The following is a 22,001-nucleotide window of genomic DNA, read 5'->3' on the forward strand; positions in this document are numbered from 1 at the left end:
CTGATGGGAGGCGTGGCGCTCCACCTCAGCGATCCATCTCCCAGGGGTCGTTCTCGGCTGATACCGACAATAAACCTCTGATGTACTTAGTTACTTACGAACGAATGAGGTGTCCTTGCACCGTCACCCCTGCTAAAAAAACGTAAAGGTGGAGGGGTCAGCTATCGTTGTGAATCCTCCTCACTGTCACTACAGCGTCGCATCACTCTGTCAAGGGCCAGAGCCCTCGGGTGGTCCCTAGCCTACTCCTCCATCCCCAGCTGTCACCACATTCACACACCTCTTCGGACGCACACAATAATAATAGTGATACATCAGACTTATATAGCGCATTTCAAGGTACCCAGAGTCGCTTTACAAAACAAAAAAATATATAAAAAATAAGGGTGCAACGGTTTACACGGTACGGTACGGTTCGGTTTGATATTTGGTGTCACGGTTCGATACTTTTTCAATACAAAAATAAACAGAAATGTCCTTGATTTATAAATGTTTTTTTATAACTACGTATTTTTTGTGGATGTAGAGTGGTATTGTATTGTTCGGTACAGGGTCATTCGGTTCGGTACAGGGTCATTCGGTTCGGTATAAAAAATAAACAACTTTATTTAGAAGAGAATAGTTAAAAGGATAAAAGAGCTAAAATGTTAGCAGGGACACGAAAACAAAAGGCTAAGATTAAAGGAGCAGAAAGGGAGAGAAAGAGAGTACAGTTAGGCCGGGGAAGGTAGGTCTAAAGAACTGGGTTTTGAGAGAGGCTTTGAATATGGCTTTGATGCGAGGTGGGAGTGAGTTCCACAGGGTGGGGGCTGCAACTGAAGATGCCCGGGCCCCAGGTACGTTTCTTTTTTTTTTGCTTTTTGCTTTATGGGTGAATTATGGGTGATGAGGTCAGAGAGGTAGTCAGAGAGGTAGTGGGAGCAATGTGGGAAAACAAAGGGAGGAAAAATACATTTTACCGAACCCAGACAGAATGGATGTGAATGAGGACGTGGAACCGGCAGGGCACGGCTTTCGAAACGCATCATGGGATATGACGTTTTTTGGCTCAACAGCGGCCGCCGCAGCACCCGTTTACCTGGTTACCAACCATGGTACCCAGTGAACACATCCCTGGACGTGATAACGGGGCCGTGGCGCCGAACTGCATCAGGTCTACCTGCCGGTTCTTATTGTATAGCTCTGAGGTCTGCCGCGAAACAAAACCCATACGCACACAATCACATCCTGCAATCAGCAGTGAAATGCCTAAAGCCTAAATCAGAGATGACATTTTATCTGGTGGTGGTGCCAATAAAAGTCTCTCAGCCACCCGCCGCAGTAAACTCACTAGTACCAACTACATCCATAAAAAGTAAAAACATAGTGTTTTTATGCAATAAGCACTCTTGTGGTAGCAGACACCCATTGTTCCTCTTCTCATCAGAAGCCTTGTCAAGTCATGTTGACGATTGTAAATATACGCAGCGCTTGATTGGCCCCCGGAGCAGCAAGTGCAGTTAATAGTGCACGGCAGGGAAGAAGAGCACTTGACTTTTTAAAGTTCCCAATAAACTTTTGATAGGTGCATGGGCCTGGAAGCAGCAGTGGCTCAGGGTGTAGAGTGGCCATATGGGAACCATAAGGTTCCCGGTTTGATCCCTGGTTCCTCTTTCTGACAACGTGTCCAAAGTGTCCTTAAAATTATTGAATGCTTTAACCAGTGAAAAATAGCAGATATACAAGCTCGCAGCGCAGCACCGAGTATATAGTAGTAGTCTCTCAAGAACAGACTAACTGAGCTCCAGTTAAGTGAAAAGGACCTTTTCTTTGACAATGGCTGGCCAGATTGCTGACATAGAAACATAGGTTTTTCAAAAAATCTTAGAAGGATTCAAAAGACACTTATAGAATCGGGTCAAAATTCTAATTTTCAAGATTTTATCTACAAGCGCGCAGCTTGTATATCTGCTATTTTTCAATAGTTAAAGCATAAAATAATGATACACAATAATGTGTACCCGTTCTGAATAAAGACACTGAACCCCTAACTTGTCCCGATTAGGGATGGGGCGATAATCTTTAAAAGAAATCACAATAATCGTATCGTGGAGATTTACATTTATCGCGACAGTGTCATGCACCGTCATGCACAGGGATCAATTATTCACCTTTTTATTTGCCGATCTGCATATCCGGTACCATTTAAACCCTCTATAATTGCTAAAACGGACATGTAAAGAACATACTTTTCACTCTCGACCAAATCTCTTTGTAAAAAAATTGTTGATCTACAAGCTCACAGCTTGTAGATCTGTTATTTGAATGATGGATGCTGGGGATATTTTGATTATCGCAATAATATCCTAAATTATTTCATTCACAATAATGGTGACAAACGTGCCATTTTCATATCGTCCCATCCCTGCTCCAGATGCATGTTGCCACTGCCTTCGGTGTGTGAATGTGAGAATGCAACACGTTATTGTTAAATTGATATTCCACTTTAAAAAAAAAATCCTGTCTTTTTTTCTGGTGACTCATACTACCCTCCTAATACGTGAGCTGGCCGTGTTTTTTCAATAACTTTTTTCACTTTTTTTTAATCTTTTAATCTTTTATTGTATTAATCTTTTTACCATTTTTCCCAAAAATCTATCTATAGTTAAAATGGAGTTACAATAGGTTGTATAGGAATGGGCCCTGGATGGGGAGTGTCTGATAATATGAATATCAAATGTCTAAATATGGAATCAAGCAACTTAAAATCAGTCCAGGGAGTTCACAAAAAGCCCGAGTAGACGATAAAATGACCAAAAGTTCTTTTGAAAGTGGAATATCCCTTTAAAGGGGAAGACCACCCATTTTCAATATTGAACCTCCAGTTCTAGGCAACACAGAAGAGGGGGAACTTTTATTTTATTTCCACACAACTCCTCTAAGGTATATTAATGACATATTTCAATATTGAAAATGGGTGGTCTTCCCCTTTAAGCACCTTGAAGGCCCTGTAGAAATGCAGATCATTTATGTAGGTGGTGGTGGTGGGGGGGGGGGGGGGGGGGGGGGGTGTCCCGTGACCACAGCGGCGAGATGATGATAAGGTTTCTAAAATTCCATGCAGGAACACCAGCCGCCGTCACAGAGCAACACAACAGGCACAATTTGATCTCTACATGGACGAACAAAGGCCATTCGGAGGCGGGGTATTTCCACTAGTGTGGAGCAAGGTGACAAGGCAGTCGGAGAACCATGTTTGTTGTGGCAATGCTAACATTAGTGAGAGCCTTATCTGTTTAAACCCATTTAGAACGGGTACAAATTATTGTGTATCGTTATTTTATGCTTTAACTATTGAAAAACAGCAGATATACAAGCTCACAGCGCGGCACCGAGTGCCGCACTGCGAGCTTGTAGATCTGCTATTTTTGAAAAAATCGTGAAAATTAGAATTTTGACCCGATTCTATAAGTGTCTTTTGAATCCTTCTAAGGTTTTTTGGAAAAAACCTATGTTTCCATGTCAGAAATCTGGCCAGCCATCGTCAAAGAAAAGGTCCTTTTCACTTCAACTGGAGCTCAGTTAGTCTGTTCTTGAGAGACTACTATGTCAGTGGTGCTCAAACTTTTTCATGTGAAGGACCCCAAAATGATATTTATTTGGCCACGGACCCGCATCTGAAAATATTTAGTTCCAGGGACCACCCAGAAGCAAAATTTCAGTTCGCTTTGAAAATACATATATTCAAAGATTTGCACACATTTTCACGACTTTTTCAAAAATAGCAGATCTACAAGCTCGCAACGCAGCACTCGGTGTCGCACTGTGAGCTTGTATATCTGCTATTTTTCGCTGGTTAAAGCATTCAATAATTCTAGGCCTAAATGGGTTAAACGCGAGTCAGGGGGAGAGGGAATTGGTGGAAAAAGACACTCCCCCCCACTGTGGGACGCCGCACCGTTCCCCCACCCCTCCCAGGCAGCCCCAGGCAGTCACGGACACTTAAGCAAATCAAAGTGATGAGCGTCAAAATGACAGGGAAATCACCCAGGCTTGTCATGGCCACTCAATCTCAGCCAGATACCGAAGGGAGATGAACGGGGAGGCATCACCTTCTATCTTTAACTCAAGACGGTTGACAGCTAGTATCAGGACAAAAACCACAGACAGAGTGAGGGCTGATAGTCAACAAGCACCTGTCACCTCAAATCTGCTTTGCAGAGGCGGTCAAGCGGACAGAGCATCCCATGATGATGCGCCGGGTTGCTCTCGGTACAGAGTTACACTCTGGCAACTCTCCGGAGGCGCCGAGCATTTCTACTAGTTCACACCTGAAGCAGACAGGCCACCAAAAGGCATCGGGTTTCACGTGTAATTCCCCCAGAGGTGGGCTCATTTATACTGGCACGACTACACATCACCCCGGCACTAGCAATCTAGACCAGTGGTTCTCAAACAATCTTGTCTCATGGCACCCCTGTAAATTAAAGGAGCTATAGTCAACTTTTTCTTGAAAAACGGGACGCTAAAATAAAAATGTTTCGAAAATATTTTATAAAAAAGATTAAGCATCATATATGTGTTTCTATTAGAAAAATTACCACAAAAAGCGTAAAATAATGATAAAATAATCATTTTGGCCATTGTCAGACTGACTTTGTTTATATCCCTCTTCTATGGATTGATAAGGGATATAAACAAAGTCAGTCTGACAATGGCCAAAATGATTATTTTATCATTCTTTTTTATAAGATATTTTTTATTTTAGCGCCCGTTTTTCAAGAAAAAGTTGACTATAGCTCCTTTAATGTTTTCATCCACGGCACCCCTGAATTACATTGTTACTTTACAGTACCTTACATTTATGTCAAATATGAAAATGTTTCCCCCTAAAAGATACAGTATGTCACGGGAAGAACTTGAGAGAATATCCGTTTCCATTAGGAGAGATGGAAAATAACTTGTATACGTGTTTAACCACCACTTAAACCCCAGCATCCCTTTTCTGGGCGGAACATTCAGCAACTAGAAAGATGCAATTCTCTGAAATTGCCATGTCATTTTCCCATTCAAGTCAATGGGGAAAATGTATTCACGAATAAATTAATATAAATTAAACTATACTGACTGCGGAAATTAGAATTTTGACCTGATTCTATAAGTGTCTTTTGAATCCTTTTAAGGTTTTTTTTAAAAACCTATGTTTTCTATGTCAGCAATCTGGCTTAGCCATCGTCAAAGAAAAGGTCCTTTTCACTTAACTGGAGCTCAGTTCGACTGTTCTTGAGAGACTACTATGTCAGTGGTTCTCAAACCTTTTCATATTTGGCCACGGACCCCCATCTCAAAATATTTAGTTACAGGGACCACCCAGAAGCAAAATTTTTGTTACAAACGTTCGCTTTGAAAATACATATATTCAAAGATTTGCACACATTTTCACGACTTTTTCAAAAATAGCAGATCTACAAGCTCGCAGCACGGCACTCGGTGCCGCGCTGTGAGCTTGTATATCTGCTATTTTTCACTGGTTAAAGCATTCAATAATTCTAGGCCTAAATGGGTTAAACGCGAGTCAGGGGGAGAGGGAATTGGTATACAACGTATCTCTTTAGCGAAATGCAAGCACACGATTCCCGATGATGCCGGTCAATTTGACATATGACTCGAGTGTGTGCCACCAAACTGTGCGACAGGTAGTCCAGCAAACTTTTGGGGTTACTCTACAGATCAATCTAAAAAAAAAAAGAATATTGTGCAAAAAAAGCATTGCAGATGCCCTAGCACCCCAAATCATAACTGACTGCGGAAACTTCCCACTGGACTTGAATCAACTCTGACTTCAGAAGGTTGACATTTCTCTATTATAAATCCTTGTTTTGAGCTGTCTCATGTAATATTGTAATATTTTGAAATATGGATAAAATTCAAAAAAGGGTTGGAACAATTCACTGAACGTGCAATTTATCTAGAACATTATGAAAGTTTCAAAAACTATACGAAAGTTCCAAGAAAATGCACTTTTACACAATCAGATTTTTCGAGATTGATCAAGAAGAAAGTCAGACTACTACAATAGTGTGTTGCCTATGGAAATTGGAAACCGCACAAAAAATAGCCGAACTATTGCTATTTTTGGTGAAGATACGTTGTTGTACCGTAGGCTGAAAAAGGTCACACCAAGTACAATGCAACTCAGGTTTGTTTTACTACGTATAAGTGGTTAAACTCTAGCAAGAGCACTCATTCAACCCTTGTTTGACTATGGAGTGCATGTATGGCATCACAGCGCCTCAAAGGCCCTAAAAACAAGGCTCCAAACAGCCCAAAATAAACTGATTAACCTTCCATCCTGGGCTCACCTTACCCCTGATCATTTTGAAAGTGTGGGATGGCTCATGGTAGCTGACAAGAGTACAGCATCTTGCAATAGTGCCTGATACACTACACCACTATGATACCTCCTGTATGTAACTGTCAAAATACCTCCAAAACGTCAAGGATGTGGGCTACACAGTTACAACACCAGAGGCAGCTCCACAAATGACGTCCAACCCAGATGTGGCTCAAACAAAGGGTTAAATTTGTTCTCCTGCTATGCCTGCAAAAATGTGGAATGCCCACGGAAGACATATTTGCATAAAACCACACCTGGGGGTCTATTAGAGCAACGTTAACTTCATACACACATACAAAGCAGAACAAAACTATGGCACCTCTTTAAAGTTGTATGAATTCAAAGGCACCGCAATGCAAACAAGCCTAAGAGCTTTCTTGTGGTCTTCATATTGATACATTCCAAATAGTATAAGTATTCCAGGGGGCACCCACTTAAAGAAACCTAGATCTAGACCTACAAACAGGGTGGACAATATTCAGATACGGCAAAAATTATTTGCGGAATAATGTAATCACGATTACATGAGAAACACGAGAAAATGTAATGATGCCTTTGTCGCTCATTATGCTTCTCAGTGTCACGTCTTCGGTCAAACACTGTCGCATGTAATTGCCTCACAGATTTTATTGTTCCTCTGTGAGCCTGATTGCAGAGACAACTTATTGATTCTGATGTAATGGTGAAGACATGAGAGAGCAAGCTGCTGACAGCTGACACAATAATTGTCATGAATTAATTGGCAATTATCACGATTATATAATTGTGAAACCTAAAACGAATGATTTCTGATTATGTTTGATTAATTGTGCACGCCTACTTTCAATGCAATGTGACTGTGCATTTGCTTTCTAATGCATCTTTAATCAAGATTAAAGATGCAGCGCGACATGTTGTGTGCTTGTAGATGGCTATTTTCAGCATGCAACCAAGTGTAAAATCTGGCATTACGATGCCATCAAGGACGGCAAAAAAACATTTTAGTATGATAAAATGAATTAAATTTGACTAAAACTAAACTAACAACTATAATATTTAGATGACTATAATATGACTACAACTAAATGGAACTAAACTATTCAAAAGACTATATGACTAAAACAAGTAAGACGCCTTAAGGGCGAGAAGCGACCGCAGGGCATGGGGAAACAGAATAAAAAAATCACACCCGTGTGAACTGAGCGGTGGTTGTGTGTGTGTGTGTGTGTGTGTGTGTGTGTGTGTGTGTGTGTGTGTGTGCGTGCGTGTGTGTGTGCGTGTGTGTGTGTGTGTGAGAGAGAGAGAGAGAGAATATTGCAGTTGATGCTCAGACTAGACTCAAGAGCACCCTCTCTGGTCACTGAGTGGTAGTTCAGGCTACATACACACATACATACACGGATACATACACGGATACACACACGGCCATGCTATGGAGCGGTCTACCACCGCTCAAAAAGAATCAGTGTAAATCTGGCAATGTACACACACACACACACAAACACACACAGAGACTAGGGCTGTATTGACCCCGGACCCAGGCAGGGGTCACAGCTGAGTGCAATCTGTGCAGGGGAGCAGCGCAAATGAGACAGATTGTGTGTGTGTGTGTGTGTGTGTGTGTGTGTGTGTGTGTGTGTGTGTGTGTGTGTGTGTGTGTGTGTGTAGGGGTCTCAGCTGAGTGCAATCAGTGTAGAGCAGGGCAAACGAGACAGATTGTGTCTGTGTGTGAGTGCCGTCACAGGCAAGTATTACAGGCAAGAGTAACAGGTTACAGCATTACAGGCAAGAGTAAAAGCATTACAGGCAAGAGCAATTGCTGCAAGTTTTCACACTAATGCGAACCTGCAGTCGCAACAACACTGACAGTCATGTGTCAAAGTATAAATTATCCCCTGTCTGTCTGCCAGACACCTCTCAATGTCAACATGTTCATGTTCAGACTAGGGATATGACAATATGAAAATGTCATATCACGATTATTGTGACAAAATAAATTATCCTGGGGCGGAACATTTGCCAAAAAATAGCAGATCTACAAGCTCACAACGCTTTTTTGGCAAAGACCTTTGATAGAGTGAAAAAAAGACTGTATCAAGTATGTATATTATAATTTTACCAATTATTGAGGGTTTAAGTGGTGGAGGACGATATCACGATAAATTAAATCTCCACGATACGATTATCGTGAGTGTTTTTTATCACGATAAACGATAATATCGCGTATCGTCCCATCCAGTTCAGACTTAGCATCTGCACCGGTGTGAAAACTTACAGGGAAAACTGCCAAACTGTGCTTTGGAAATATTATGTGGTTTCACCCTTTGAGTACAAAATAAATTCAACATATGTGTCTGCCCTAAATCAAAGTTCAAAGATATTTTTTGCACAACTCCAGACAGATTCAAATTGGGGAAAAAAAGAAAAAGAAATTCAAATACTGTACAATTTTGAGGTACTTTTACTTTACTGGAGTATTTCCTATTTTCAATACTTTTACTTCTACAGCAAGAGGCAAAAAAATATACTTTTACTCCACTACAATTATTTGACAACTTTAGTTATTCGTAGTGTAGTGAAGAGGAAAAAAAATAGTTTTAACCAACTAAGACCCAATTTTATACAAGTATAGCTGGCGCTGTGAGCTTGAAGATCGGCTGTTTTCCGTTTTTGTGAAAGTTGTCAAATATGTAAGTTATTTCTTTGTATATTTAGGTTATGTGTCATATCTGCCATGGGCAACTTCAAAGCCTACAAGCCAAACAGAAATGTAATTGTCAACGACAGAAACACGATTAAATCGTTAATAGCAATTATTTGAGTGACAAAAAATCGTCATGTAAAATGTCATAATCGTGGCATCCCTGGACACGAGCCAAAAGCAGGGACCCCGGGTGAAATCAATGGGTCGAGCCTTACCTGTTGGGGGCCCTCTCCGTTGACCATGGCTGGGGGCGGTGGGGAGGCCAGGAGAGGGAGTTCAGGGCTGAGAAGCTGGCCGGACTCCAGAGGTGGCGTGTGGTCTGCCATGTTTCCCTCATTCACACCACTGAAGAGGTACTCCTGCAAGGACACATGTAGAGATTATCAACAGAACGGTCAATGCTAAAAGGCCTGTGGTACACAAGTGTCGTGAATAAGAGGAGGTGTGCCGGCACGTTGTCCGTCATTAGGCCTTGGGGTTAAAATAACATAGAAATCAGCTAGGCCACAGGTGTCCAAATGTGCCTTGTAGGGCCGAGGGTGTGCAGCTTTTCATTCCAACCAACCGGCGATGCAATCATGCAATGATCATAGCTCTTGATGTATTTTGTATGCTTTGATGAATTATTGCGACCGCAAGTTACTATGAAAAGCTCTACCGTCTGTCCGTCACGTCACGTCACGCCACGTCATGTCACGTCACACTTTTGGCCCTAATCTTATCTCCGCCACCGTTGCCCCTATTCATGCCAGACTTTGCACACACTCCTTGGCTGGCAAACCACGACCTCCGCCCCTGATTTCTCACATGCCCCTCTTCTAGCGCCACCATGAGGTTGCTTTTTGCAGACACTTATCTCCGGCACCGTTGCCCCTGCCACGCCAAACTTTGCACACACACTCCTTGGCTGGTAGGCCACAACCTCCGCCCGTGATTTCTCACATGCCCCTCTTCTAGTGCCACCATGAGGTTGCTTTTTGCAGACAACATACATGCGACCTGACGGTCGCTTATCTCCCGATTAGGGAGTCTTACTGGCAGTCTGAGGAGGATATGCTACAGTTTCATGATTTCATGATTATTACAGTCATTTATTCCACTGCACTATAAAATCATAATGAGCTACCTGTATATATGAGCATTCGTAAAGGTTGAATGTTACTTCTCAACCTCTGCCATTAGGCTTATTGAGCTACCAGCCTTCCCGAAAATGACCCGATTCACCCAAGGATGGCCACGGGTTAAACAGGCCTTGATATACAGAAGATACTGTACATGTGTTGTTGCGCACGGTCAGGGTCATGCACCGAAAACAGCAGATCTACAAGCTCAAACCGTACCATGCAGCCAGCCACGCGTTATGAGCTTGTAGATCGGCTATGTTCGGTGTGCGACAACAGCTCGTAACAAGAGTCTAAATTAGGATTTAGCTCTCAGTTTACCCATTGTACTCATTCTATTCTGGGAGTACTCATTTTGCATGGTGCAACAAATAAATAGATAATGAACTGCAGAGCAAACAAACACATGATTTGGCTCCACATGGGCACAGAGCAATCCCTAAAAGACAGCAGTCGGAAAGTAGCACAGTGGGCTTCCATGAAAAATGTCTCTATTGGAAATCCATATGTGCCAAAGTTTAATTAAGCACTGGAAAGCTTTTAGTTTGCTTTCTTTCTTTCCTTTTTTCTCCTTTTTTTCAGGGGTGGGGGGGGGGGGGGATGGGGGCTGTTATTAACAGTTTGCCAGACAAAATAGAATGGTGGTTGGTAGATTAGCCGTGAAATTTCTATTATTGTATTGTGATCTGAGACATAATATTATGTTTATAAACATGAGCCCGCCACCCCTCCTTCTTGGACCGCACCGTTTTTTTTATTTCTTTTTTTTCCCAGGTCATTAGCTCACCGTGATTTTCTCGATCTCCGTTGGGATAGAGTGGTGGTTTTGGCCGAGCATCGATCTCCCTGTGCGTTTCGTGTGCGCGATCCGCGCGCATAACGATCCATGCATATAGTCCATGAGTGACTGAACAGTCGATGTGACCACTTTGGATAGCCTAGCACCTAGCACTCCAGCTCTGCTAGTGCTATCGTCTAAACAACAAGTGGGTGGGAGGAAGGAAGGCTGAAGAAGGAAAGGCCATGAGAGTCACTTCTGTTTCATGTCAGAGCAGCCACGAGCCACCGATGGACGAGCGGTGACTAGGGAAGGTTAGACGATCGCCGATTTTCGGATCAAAATCATTTATTCCGGTTTTAATGACAAAGTCCGGGAAAGTACGGCGCGGCTGAGACTCCTTGCTCAGATGTCCGATATATTACGGTTTTAACATTAAGGGGCTCCCCGTGGCTTGGAAAGGGTTAAAATAAATTAGGCTCACTGGGTTTTAAACGTTTTTACATGTGTAAAATCCTTCCCTATTCATTCTGAGAAATTGCATCTAAAAAATCCTGCTCCACTAAAAGAGTCCGCTTAATTTTGTAGCTACCTCAGCATACATACCAATTTAAAACAAGTTTTAACAAAGTAAAAATGACATTATATTTCTCCTTACATTTTCTAGCTCCCCGGCTAAAATTATGTCCAGAAACTTTGTCCTGAAGTAGTTGGAGGAAAAGGAAATGTAAAATGCCTGTCAGTCAGTAGTGAGCAACTCTAGCACATTTGCCTGGAAACACCTCAGTCAACTGAAAATAGATTTTCAATCATTCTTTGTGTGCAAAGAGGAAATAAGGCAGAGTACTGTATGACAGGAGACAAGAGGGAATAGAAATCATTTTCAGAAGAGCAGCAGGGCAATATATCGATACATCATGATGAAACTAGGGATGGGACGATAAGTGATATTATCGTTTATCGTGATAAAAAAACACTCACGATAACCGTATCGTGGAGATTAAATTTATTGTGAAATCGTCCTCCATCATGCACTGGGATCGATTCACCTTTTATTTGCCAAGCTGCATATCCAGTACTATTTAAACCCTCTATTGGTAAATCGTACTTTTAATATACGTACTTGATACAGTATTTTTTTATACCAAATCTCTTTGCCAAAAAAAAAGACGATCTACAATCAATCAATATCTTGTAGATCTGATATTTTTTGGCAAATGTTCCGCCCCAGGATAATGGATGTTGGTGATATTTTGATTATCCCAACCCCGCGGACCCCCGCGCCGCCGGGAAAAAAATATAGGAAAATAGTCAAAAGTAGCCGATCTACAAGCTACTGCTCCACTCCACGGCCCGTGGTGTATACAGTACATGTGACCTGACAGTCGCTTATCTCCCGATTAGGGAGTCTTACTGGTATCGTAAATTGCAATTTCTTTGGTCACAATAATCGTGATATGAAATGTTCATATCGTCCCATCCCTAAGCAGGGCAATGTATTGATACCTCATGCTGAAAACCAGATATAATCTATAATTTTGGTTACAATAACCACGACTGCGTTAATGTCGCTGTAACTATCAATTATCGTCTTAGCAATTATTCTATCGATTACTTTTCCGATTGATCGGGTAACAGAAACGTGGTCTTTGGATAATTAACATATAAATACAGTATATCGTTGCTGTCGGGCAGAATTCAGAAAGCAGACTTTTCAACTTTTACATGTTTTTAATAAATCACTGCTATTGAACACCCTTTACGTCTGTGGGTGGGTTTCACAAATATTGAACTGATGAAAAAAGTGCTTCTGACTAGAGATGGGCAATATGATGGATATTGCAATATATCACAATATTTTATTTCCCAATGCTCTATGGATACTCCAGGCTGTATAGTGTTACTTTGAGAAAAAATGGAAACTCTGTTCCCATGCATAGAAACCAATCAATGGTAGAAATCCCGTCATGACAATCCTCTCTTCTAGATGTGGCCGTACTATAGCTAGTTCGCCTTCTAGTGATTTATCTCAATATATACCAGTAAGACTCCCTAATCGGGAGATAAGCGACCGTCAGGTCGCAATGTGATTTTAGGGCAAAATGTGTAGGAGTAGTGTCCAAAAATGTGTTTGAAGAAATCGGCCTGATGGTTGTGCTATATGGGACAGATCCGTATTGATGAGACGAGTGTAGACATACTGTGTGCCGATTTGCGTGATTTTAGGGCAAAATCTGTAGGAGCAGTGTCCAAAATGTGTTTTAAAAAATCAGCCTGATGGTGGCGCTATATCAGACAGATCCATGTTGATGACATGAGAGTAGACATACTGTGTACCGATTTGTGTGATTTTAGGGCAAAAATTGTAGGAGCTATGTCCAAAAATGTGTTGTGCAAGAATCGGCCTCATGGTGGCACTAGAAGAGGGTCATGTGTGAATTGATGGGTGGAGGTTGTGGTTTGGCAGGCAAGGAGTATGTGTGCAAATGTTGGCATGGATCGGGGCAACGGTTGCGGAGATATTATATGAGCAGGGCAAAAGTGTGACGTGACAGACAGACAGACTGACGGACGGACGGACGGACGGACGGACGGACGGACGGACGGACGGACGGACGGACGGACTGACGGACAGACAGTGGAGGTTTTGATAGTAAATGCGACCTGACGGTCGCAATTACAATATAGGCTATCGCAATTTATATCGCATCACAGTACAGATATTGTGATACAATCGTAACCCAACAAGTACTGTGATACGTATATTCCTTCGAATGTTGAAGTCGAGGCGTAAAAAATAACCTTTTAGTCAATATAATGCCAGCCAGAGTTTTCAGTCAATAACACAGGCAGTATTTGGGGTGTATTACACACGTACGTCTCAAAAGGTTAGCTGGAGTGACTGACAACTCCGTGCTTTATTCGTTCCAAGCACACGTGGAGCTGTAGGATTACACAGAAGCTCAAGTCAAGCATAGTGTTGGCTGTGGGTGCAGATCCGGAGGAGAGGGGGAGCGTGTGTGGGGAGGGAGGGAGGGAGGGAGGGAGGGCGACGCTGCAGATAAGCAGCTTGGTTTTACAACAAGGGTTCATATTTTAGATTAGAGAAAAGAAAAGATGAATGTTAAAATGTTTTCATTTACTGCTTTCTATCGTTTTAGCCATTTTAGAGATTTTGATTTCGGTGGGTGGGGTAATGCGTACATTCGTACAAGTGGCTGAATATGTCTTTTTAGACACACTAAGCCACCGATTTCTTTATTACTATTTACAGTAACACTACTAGTAGCCCCCATAAGTCACATCTGCTCATGAAAGATTGCGGTGCATATTGGGAACGGGCTTATTGCAGGGGTTGACGCTAACGCTTGCCCGACTGCCCGGGGCAAGCAAATAAAATGGTTGGGCAAAGCTTGCAGGTTGCCCGACCGGGCAAGCACACATTTTGAGTAATATAATGAGATTATCTGTCTTTAGAAACTTGAACAGGACAAGAGTGCTGCTCCGTCTATCTCTCTATCTCTCCCCTCTCAGTCCATCCCTCCTCCCCAGTCCCCCCACACGCAAACACGTACGTGCTCCGTGCCTCCGTCGAAAACAGCTAATCTACAAGATCACATTATGATGAAGACACGATGCTCACACAGCTGCAACTAGGTATACATCAGTGTGTTTCATTCGTGCAAATGTGAATACGTTTGCAGGATTAATCCTCTCTCCAAAGAGTGTCTGTCGCGACGTGCCGTGGCCGCCTCTCTTTGAAGCGAGCCATGCAGAAAAGCTAGCCGCGAACCGCACACTGTAGTCGGCATCGGAGCGAGCCAAGAGCCGCACCGACGCGCAACGTTGTTTTCAGATTGTTCACGTTGCGACACAAGCATAAAGCATTCGAAGAGAATCCCAGTTTGTAAAAAGAAAACACCAGAGCAATAAACACTTTAAAATATCTCTGCTCCACTTTCATTCATCTACTACAACTACATTCGCTTCTCCCTTCCACTTCAGTCAAGTGAGTCAACCTGTGGGTCGAGACCCCCCCCCCCCCCCCCAGAGGTCCCCAAATGATTTCGGTGGGGTCCCTAGATGACAACGAAGTAATAATTTATGGACTTAAAACCTTTTTAATAAATAAAGAAAAGAAAAAAAAATACCATTGCTGCATCAAAAGTAATCAAACTATACTATAAAAACAAACACTAGCCAAATTGTAAAATAATATAAGAAAGAGGCAAATTTTGGAAAATAGATGATCTACAAGCTCACAACTCTCAAAAACATTTTATTGGGGACCCATCATTTTTTTCTGGGACCTATTTGAATGACCACCTGTGGGTCCCGTGACCCATTATATTGAAAATCTAGCAACATCACTGCAAGTCGAAGGTAACAAATACGTTAAAATGAACGGTAATTCAAATTTTTACGATTTTACAATTATGAGGGCAAGTGGCCATGACCTGAGGGCAAGTAGAACATGACCTGTACTTGCCCGACGGGCAAGTGCCTCTGAGACCTTAGTGTCAACCCCTGTATTGTGTTAGCTACTTGTACGCATGCCAACATCGCTAAAAACGATAGAAAGCTTTAAATCAAAACATTTTAACACTCATCTTTTCTTTTCTCTAATTACAATCTAAAATATGAACCCTAGTGGTAACAAAGTAGTCCTCTAAGTAAACAATACTGCAATGTACTGTAGAAATACTCAAGTAAAGTCCGGTAATCAAAAGTTACTTGAGTCAAAGTACAAAAGTATTGGCATCGTTCAAAATATACTTAAAGTACCAAAAGTAGAAGTACTGATTATGCAGAATGTCCCGTTTCAAAAGGCATCACAAAAGGTAAAAAATAAACATATTAAGCACTGGTGATCGGCTATTTGTGTGTACTGTATGTGTAGATCGGCTATTTTCAAATGAAGTTTAAACAGGGCTGAAGTGATGAATGTACGTTTTGTAATAATAATCCAAATCTATAAAGTAACCAGTAACTACAGTTTTCTAATAATTGTAGTGGACTAAAAAGTTAAATATTTGCCAATATTTGAGGTGTAGTGGAGCAGAAGTAAAAGCACTGAGAATTGGAAATACTCAAGTAAAATAAAGGTGCCTATGTGCAGTACTTGAGTAATTTACTTAGTTACTGTACTTAATTACACCACTGCTCAAGAGAAACTCTCTGTGGGACCTCTTTTTTTTTTTTTTTTTTCATCATGGAAACCCAACGAGTCCAAAGGAGCAAAGCGGGGGAAACAAAACATATGTCCTTGAACTTAATTACCCTGTGGCGCATGCGCCTCTTAAACCTTGGCAGTGATCTGGCTTATCTGTTGGCTTTGGCCACTCCCCCTCCTGCTTAAGCTTTAAACAAAGTCAGTTTGCAGCGCTGTGATGGTCAAGGAAGTGGATTCAGGAGAGCTACTGCTGCAGCAGAGTAGAAGTGCAGCAAGAGATTAGCCATGTTATTACGGCCTGACTGGCTTTACAGGAGGGTGGTGGTGGTGACAGGCTGCTTCGCCTGGCATTAGGCTATGACATTTTACGCGACGAATTGTCACTCAAATAATTGCGGTTGACGAGCTAATTGTGTTTCTGTCATTGACAATTACATTCCTGTTTGGCTTTTAGGCTTTGAAGTTGCACATGGCACATATGACGCATGACCTAAATATACAAAGAAATTTCTTACATATTTGACAACTTTATACTTGAAAAAGAACATTGATAGTGGAAATAGACGATCTACTAGTTCACAACGCGTCGCGATGCGTTGTGAGCTTGTAGATCTGCTATTTCCACTATTTTTGAAAATGTTTGAAAATATAATAATTTTTCAACATGGAAACGATTGACGATTATGACAAAATAATTGTGATTATGTCAAATAATTGCGATTAGATGATTATGTAATAATTGTGACAGCTCTACCTACAAGTCACACACATGTATAGGGGTGCAAAATGTAATAGATTTAATCCATTATTCAAAATAATAATAACAATAACAATAATCGATTTTGTAAAATGATTGCTTAATAATCTATACATATCTTGGGCGTGTCATTATAGGTGAAAAGTTCAAACAGAAATTCCAAAGATTTCAAATATAGTGGAAACAGCTCATCTGTAAGTTCACGAGTCATGATTCGATGCAAGCTCATAGATCTGATTTTTTTTTTTGTTATTCTACAATTCAAAAAACGTATTCGATAGAATAACTGCTAAGACAATTATAGTCGACTTGCAGTTGCAGCCCTAAACCGTTATTGTTTAACGGTTAGGCAGTGGACAGTATTAACGCTGTCTGTCAAGTATAGGGGCAAAGGGAGTGGGGTCACACCTTTGACCCCTGGGGTAGACGAAACAGAAGGTGGAGGATTTCAGGATTATACTCTAAACGATGACAAGGTTCCTGTGGACGCGAGTTTCCACAGGTTTCCGGCGGTGCGTAATATAAATAAAAAGTAAATGTATTAAATATGAATTGCATAGTCCACCTTTGAATCACCTGTAATCGTCTACAGTGGCCGCGTGAGTGCCATCTCCCCAATGATCAAAATACATGCCCAAGGGTAGCAATACGAATCAATCAATACTCATAATCATAAATCCCCGCCCCCTCCCTCCCTGTCTATTCCTGTCTGGAATGACCTACCTCTAACAATAAGAGACTGTTTGTCATTTCCATCCTTCAAGTTCAATCTAAAAAAATGGTTAGTTGACAATCAAACCTGTGACCATGTATAGTTCTAAGAGTACAGCTCATGCCATGTACGTATTTTTTTAATTATCCTTTTTTAATGTAGGGTACTGTTAGTAATATGTGTTGTTTTGTTTTTGTTTTTTCTCTTGGTTCAGGAAAAATAGTATTTGTATGTATGTTCTTAGGCGCCCTCTCCTAATGTAGGGTTACTGTTTGTGGTATGTATTGTTTTGTCTTCATGTGGGGACTACGGATGAAATTTAGCATTCTTGCTAATTCCGGCTTATTTACATTGCATTCATGTAGTGTTCATTAATATGCATTGTCCCGTCTAAATAAACAAATAAAGTAAAGTAAAGTAAAGTCTACTGTGGATGAATGAGAAGTCACTCAACACTGGCGTACTTTTGCTTCCGTGAGACAAGCAAAATATTATCTATCCAAATTAGCGCCACATCTGTTTTTGCTCTGACTGTCAACTCAGGTCACAGATTTGACTGTCAACTTAGATTGCAGCCCAGTAACCTGAAACCAACTGTTTTGCAGTTACATGTTTCGCTTTGCAGGCAGGAGCTCGGGGACACCTGGGACCGAATCACACCAGGGTATACGGACAACTAGACAACATGTTTACACTGTCAAGTGTCACGAGTTGGAACAGCCGTACGGACATGATGGTGATGATAATAATTAAGGATTTAAAATTCAATGCTTCATTGTTGTGCAAAGTGTTCAATCCATCAATCATCATCATCAACCCTGTAAAGAGACCTAGCAAATGTGGAGAAATTCTTTCCAATGACTGCTGTCATTAGTCATTAATACAAACCCCAAAATATGTTGACTTCAGAAGTTCAGAACAGGGGTGGGCGATATGGTGATGAATATCGTTGAGACGATACAATGTCTCCATGATATTATTTTCAGAGGTATCGTATATGTATTGTGATACAATGAGGGAGCCTTGTAAAAAATCCTGTTGAATTGTTAATACAGAGATTCATTGCAGAATGCATTTAAACTTTAAATTTTGGTCTAAATCAATAGTTCTCAAACTTTAAAATGTCAAGGTCTCCCTTAACTCTGACAGTATACCAATGAAACCAAATGGACCCGTAAGGGACCCATAAGGGTACATTTGGTTTCATTTGTATACTGTCAGATTTACATTCTTCTAAGAATCAATTTAGACCTCCCAAAAGGAACCCAGAGAGTCCCTGGACCCCACTTTGAGGACCACCAGTCTAAATGTTCTTTTACGCCTGTTTCTTTTAGTTGTTGTTACCTTGTAGGTGGTTGTACTGTTAAGTAACTTGAGAAATAACCATAAAAGCCAACATGAAAAAGAATCGATGGTCCGATCAGGTTTTTTGGAACCGATCACCGAGCACCGATCACAAAAGTTTGATCACCCGATACCGATCAATCACCGATCCGATCAAGTTATTATTTATATATTATTTTTATTTTCTAAATGTTAATGTTTTAACTTTAATTAATTAATTCACTCATGAATTCATTTATATATTTGCCTTATAGTTATCTACCAGCATTACTATGTATTTATTATCATAGCAGTAACTAATTATTCCTTCAGCACTGTGGAAATCAATACCCCAAAATGGCCTCAAGTGGGCATACTGAACGGCTGGTTGATCGGATGCACCGATCGAATCCGGATCGGTGAATTTACCTTTTGATCTAAACCACCGATTATCGCCGATCACGCTTTGATCGGCCCGATCCGATCCATTGCCGATTGATCGGTAACATCTCTAGAATCGTGATAAGATTGTGTATCTTGATAAGAGCTTGGAAAAATAGTGATATTGTATTTTTCCATATCGCCCACCCATACTTCAGAATCTTTCCCTGTGTGATTGTGATTGTGATTGTGATGATGATGATGATGATGACGATGATGGATGATGATGATGATCATATGGGCCTGGCTAAATTGTTAGCTGGCCGCTCTGGCTAAACTAGTGAACCTCGATCCTGCCTGGCTTTCTTGGGTGCAACAACAACCGTCCATCATCCACAGTTGTGATTATGATCCATATTCAGATCTGGAGTGAATTGGGTTATTTGACTATATGAGAGAGAACTGCAGCCACCACCATGTTCTGTTCTGTTGTCCCATATGGCATTTAGTTGCTCATACACTGTAGGTAGACACAGTCCTCCTCCTCACTAATGTTTACTGTGTGTGTGTGTGTGTGTGTGTGTGTGTGTGTGTGTGTGTGTGTGTGTGTGTGTGTGTGTGTGTGTGTGTGTTATAATGTCCTAAAACAGAGGTTCTCAAAGTGGATTCCAGAGACTCTGTGAGTTCCTTTATGGGGGTCCAAGTTGACCCATACAAGTCTGTAACTCTAACAGCATACAAATGGAACCAAATGGACCCGTTTGTACACTGTCCGAGTTAAGGGGAGACCTTGAAATGTGAACGTTTGAGGAAAAACTGTACCTAAAAAACAATATAGCTGACGTTACATCCCAATTAGCCAAAGTTGACGCTAGCAAAACAAGTTTAATTCCCCTTCAGACGGACCGTGTGTTCGGTGTTTTAGCATTCCACCATATTACCACCACCACCACCACCGTGGTGGTGGGGTTAGGGCACACAGACAGACACCCAGCCCGCTTACCTGGTCAGTGTGTCGGCGGCAGCAGTCAGCAGAGCCCGCCTGCCCTCAGTGCCCTCCTGCGGAGCTTTCTTTCTTTTCCACCCGGAGAGGAGAGCTCTTATCCACCGCAGATAAAAGCAGACACACACAGTCCAGTCCTGTCCTGCAGACAGTTTCAGCACCGCACAGATATGGACAGTCAGTCAGCCTATATAGCCTTACAAGTTATAGCTACTATAGCTTTAGCTTGGAGCTTCTTCTTTAGCCACACAGGCAGAGGAAGCTGCTAGTGTAAAACCCCAGCCAAGTCAACGAAGGGGAGGAGGAGGAGGAGGAGGGACATTATTGTAGCTAAATAGCCTAATGCTAACCTAGCTTAATAGTTGGTATATAAACCAACGCAGCTGAGATGGGAGCTTCTCTTCTCTTTCCTCCTCTGTATCTCCAGTCTGTCTGCTCCGGGCTCTTCCTTCTTCTTGAACCGTGCTGCTGCTGTGAGTGAGTGAGTCTTGATATTAGTTCTTCTCGGATCCTTCCTTTCTTGCAAACCGTGCAACAAACAACGAACCGAGGGAGGCTAAAAAATGACTTCGGAAATAAAAAGCTAAAGGCTTTTTTTGTTTGTATGTTTAGATTCCAGCCATCAACAACAACAAGCCCCTTTTTGCTTGCTGCTGCTCCACTAGTATGATGTCTATGGTATAAAAGGCTGGATGGTCGCCATCACTTACAGGAAATCCTTGCGCATGCGCGCTACACACCATCATTCACCACCACTACCAGCAGCAGCAATGAATGCATGACGTCTTCTAGCTTCCAAAGGCTCTGTGTGTGTGTGTGTGTGTGTGTGTGTGTGTGTGTGTGTGTGTGTGTGTGTGTGTGTGTGTGTGTGTGTGTGTGTGTGTGTGTGTGTGTGTGTGTGTGTGTGTGTGTGTGTGTGTGTGTGTGTGCGTGCGTGCGTGCGTGCGCGCGTGCGTGCGTGTGTTATATGCTATGGTTATATGAAATACTTCAATGGTTTCCTGTGGAAATAAGCCAAGTGCTTTTCTAGGATCTCCTTTTAGTTGACCTTGTACTGTACCTTTTCCTATGCAAACTTCTAATAAAGTCTTCAATCAATCAATCAATGTGTGTGTGTGTGTGTGTGTGTGTGTGTGTGTGTGTGTGTGTGTGTGTGTGTGTGTGTGTGTGTGTGTGTGTGTGTGTGTGCGCGCACGTGTGCGCGTGGTTGTCAAAGTCCCCCTCAAATAAGGTGTCAAGTGTAGACCTATGTTTTGAGGGCCAAAGATCAAAGGACCCCAATTGATTGATTGATTGATTGATTGATTGATTGACTGATGAATTAGTAGAAGGTTGCTTAGGAAAAGTTACAGTTTCATGACAGTACAAATCACAGGTACAAGGTCAACTAAAAGGAGATCCTGGTAAGCTTTTCGGCTTATTTACGAAGGAACCACTTTATGTATCTCATATAGCCTACCCTAACATTGAAAGACAGACGGATAGAACACAGTAGCTTTGCTACTTTGCTTATAGGAAATCATCAATAACAAAAGGGGGGAAAAAGCAGTCAAAGTCACACATTTTACCAATTATCATTATGCCAACTTTTTGTTCCCATTTGTAAACTCACCAACGTAGTATTTTTTTTCTTCTTCTTTTTGCATAATGTATGGACTATGGACATTATGCAAATGAGGAAAGGTTCCTCATTA

General features: G+C 41.7%; 1 protein-coding gene across 1 annotated transcript in view; it reads right to left on the reverse strand.

Moving 5' to 3' along the window:
* The window catches only part of fndc3a (fibronectin type III domain containing 3A), a 149,472-nt gene extending 128,506 nt beyond the window's left edge, over positions 1-20,966 (reverse strand). Inside the window, exons 1-2 of the mRNA XM_080731679.1 lie at positions 20,308-20,966; positions 9,275-9,418 (exon numbers count right to left, since the gene is read on the reverse strand). Coding sequence (XP_080587805.1) covers positions 9,275-9,385 — 111 coding nt within the window. The 5' untranslated portion in view covers positions 9,386-9,418; positions 20,308-20,966. The remainder of the gene's footprint in view (positions 1-9,274; positions 9,419-20,307) is intronic.
* Between the last annotated feature and the right edge of the window lie 1,035 nt (positions 20,967-22,001).

The sequence above is a fragment of the Nannobrachium achirus genome (assembly GCF_963921795.1).
Source record: "Nannobrachium achirus genome assembly, chromosome: 8".
NCBI lineage: Eukaryota > Metazoa > Chordata > Actinopteri > Myctophiformes > Myctophidae > Nannobrachium > Nannobrachium achirus.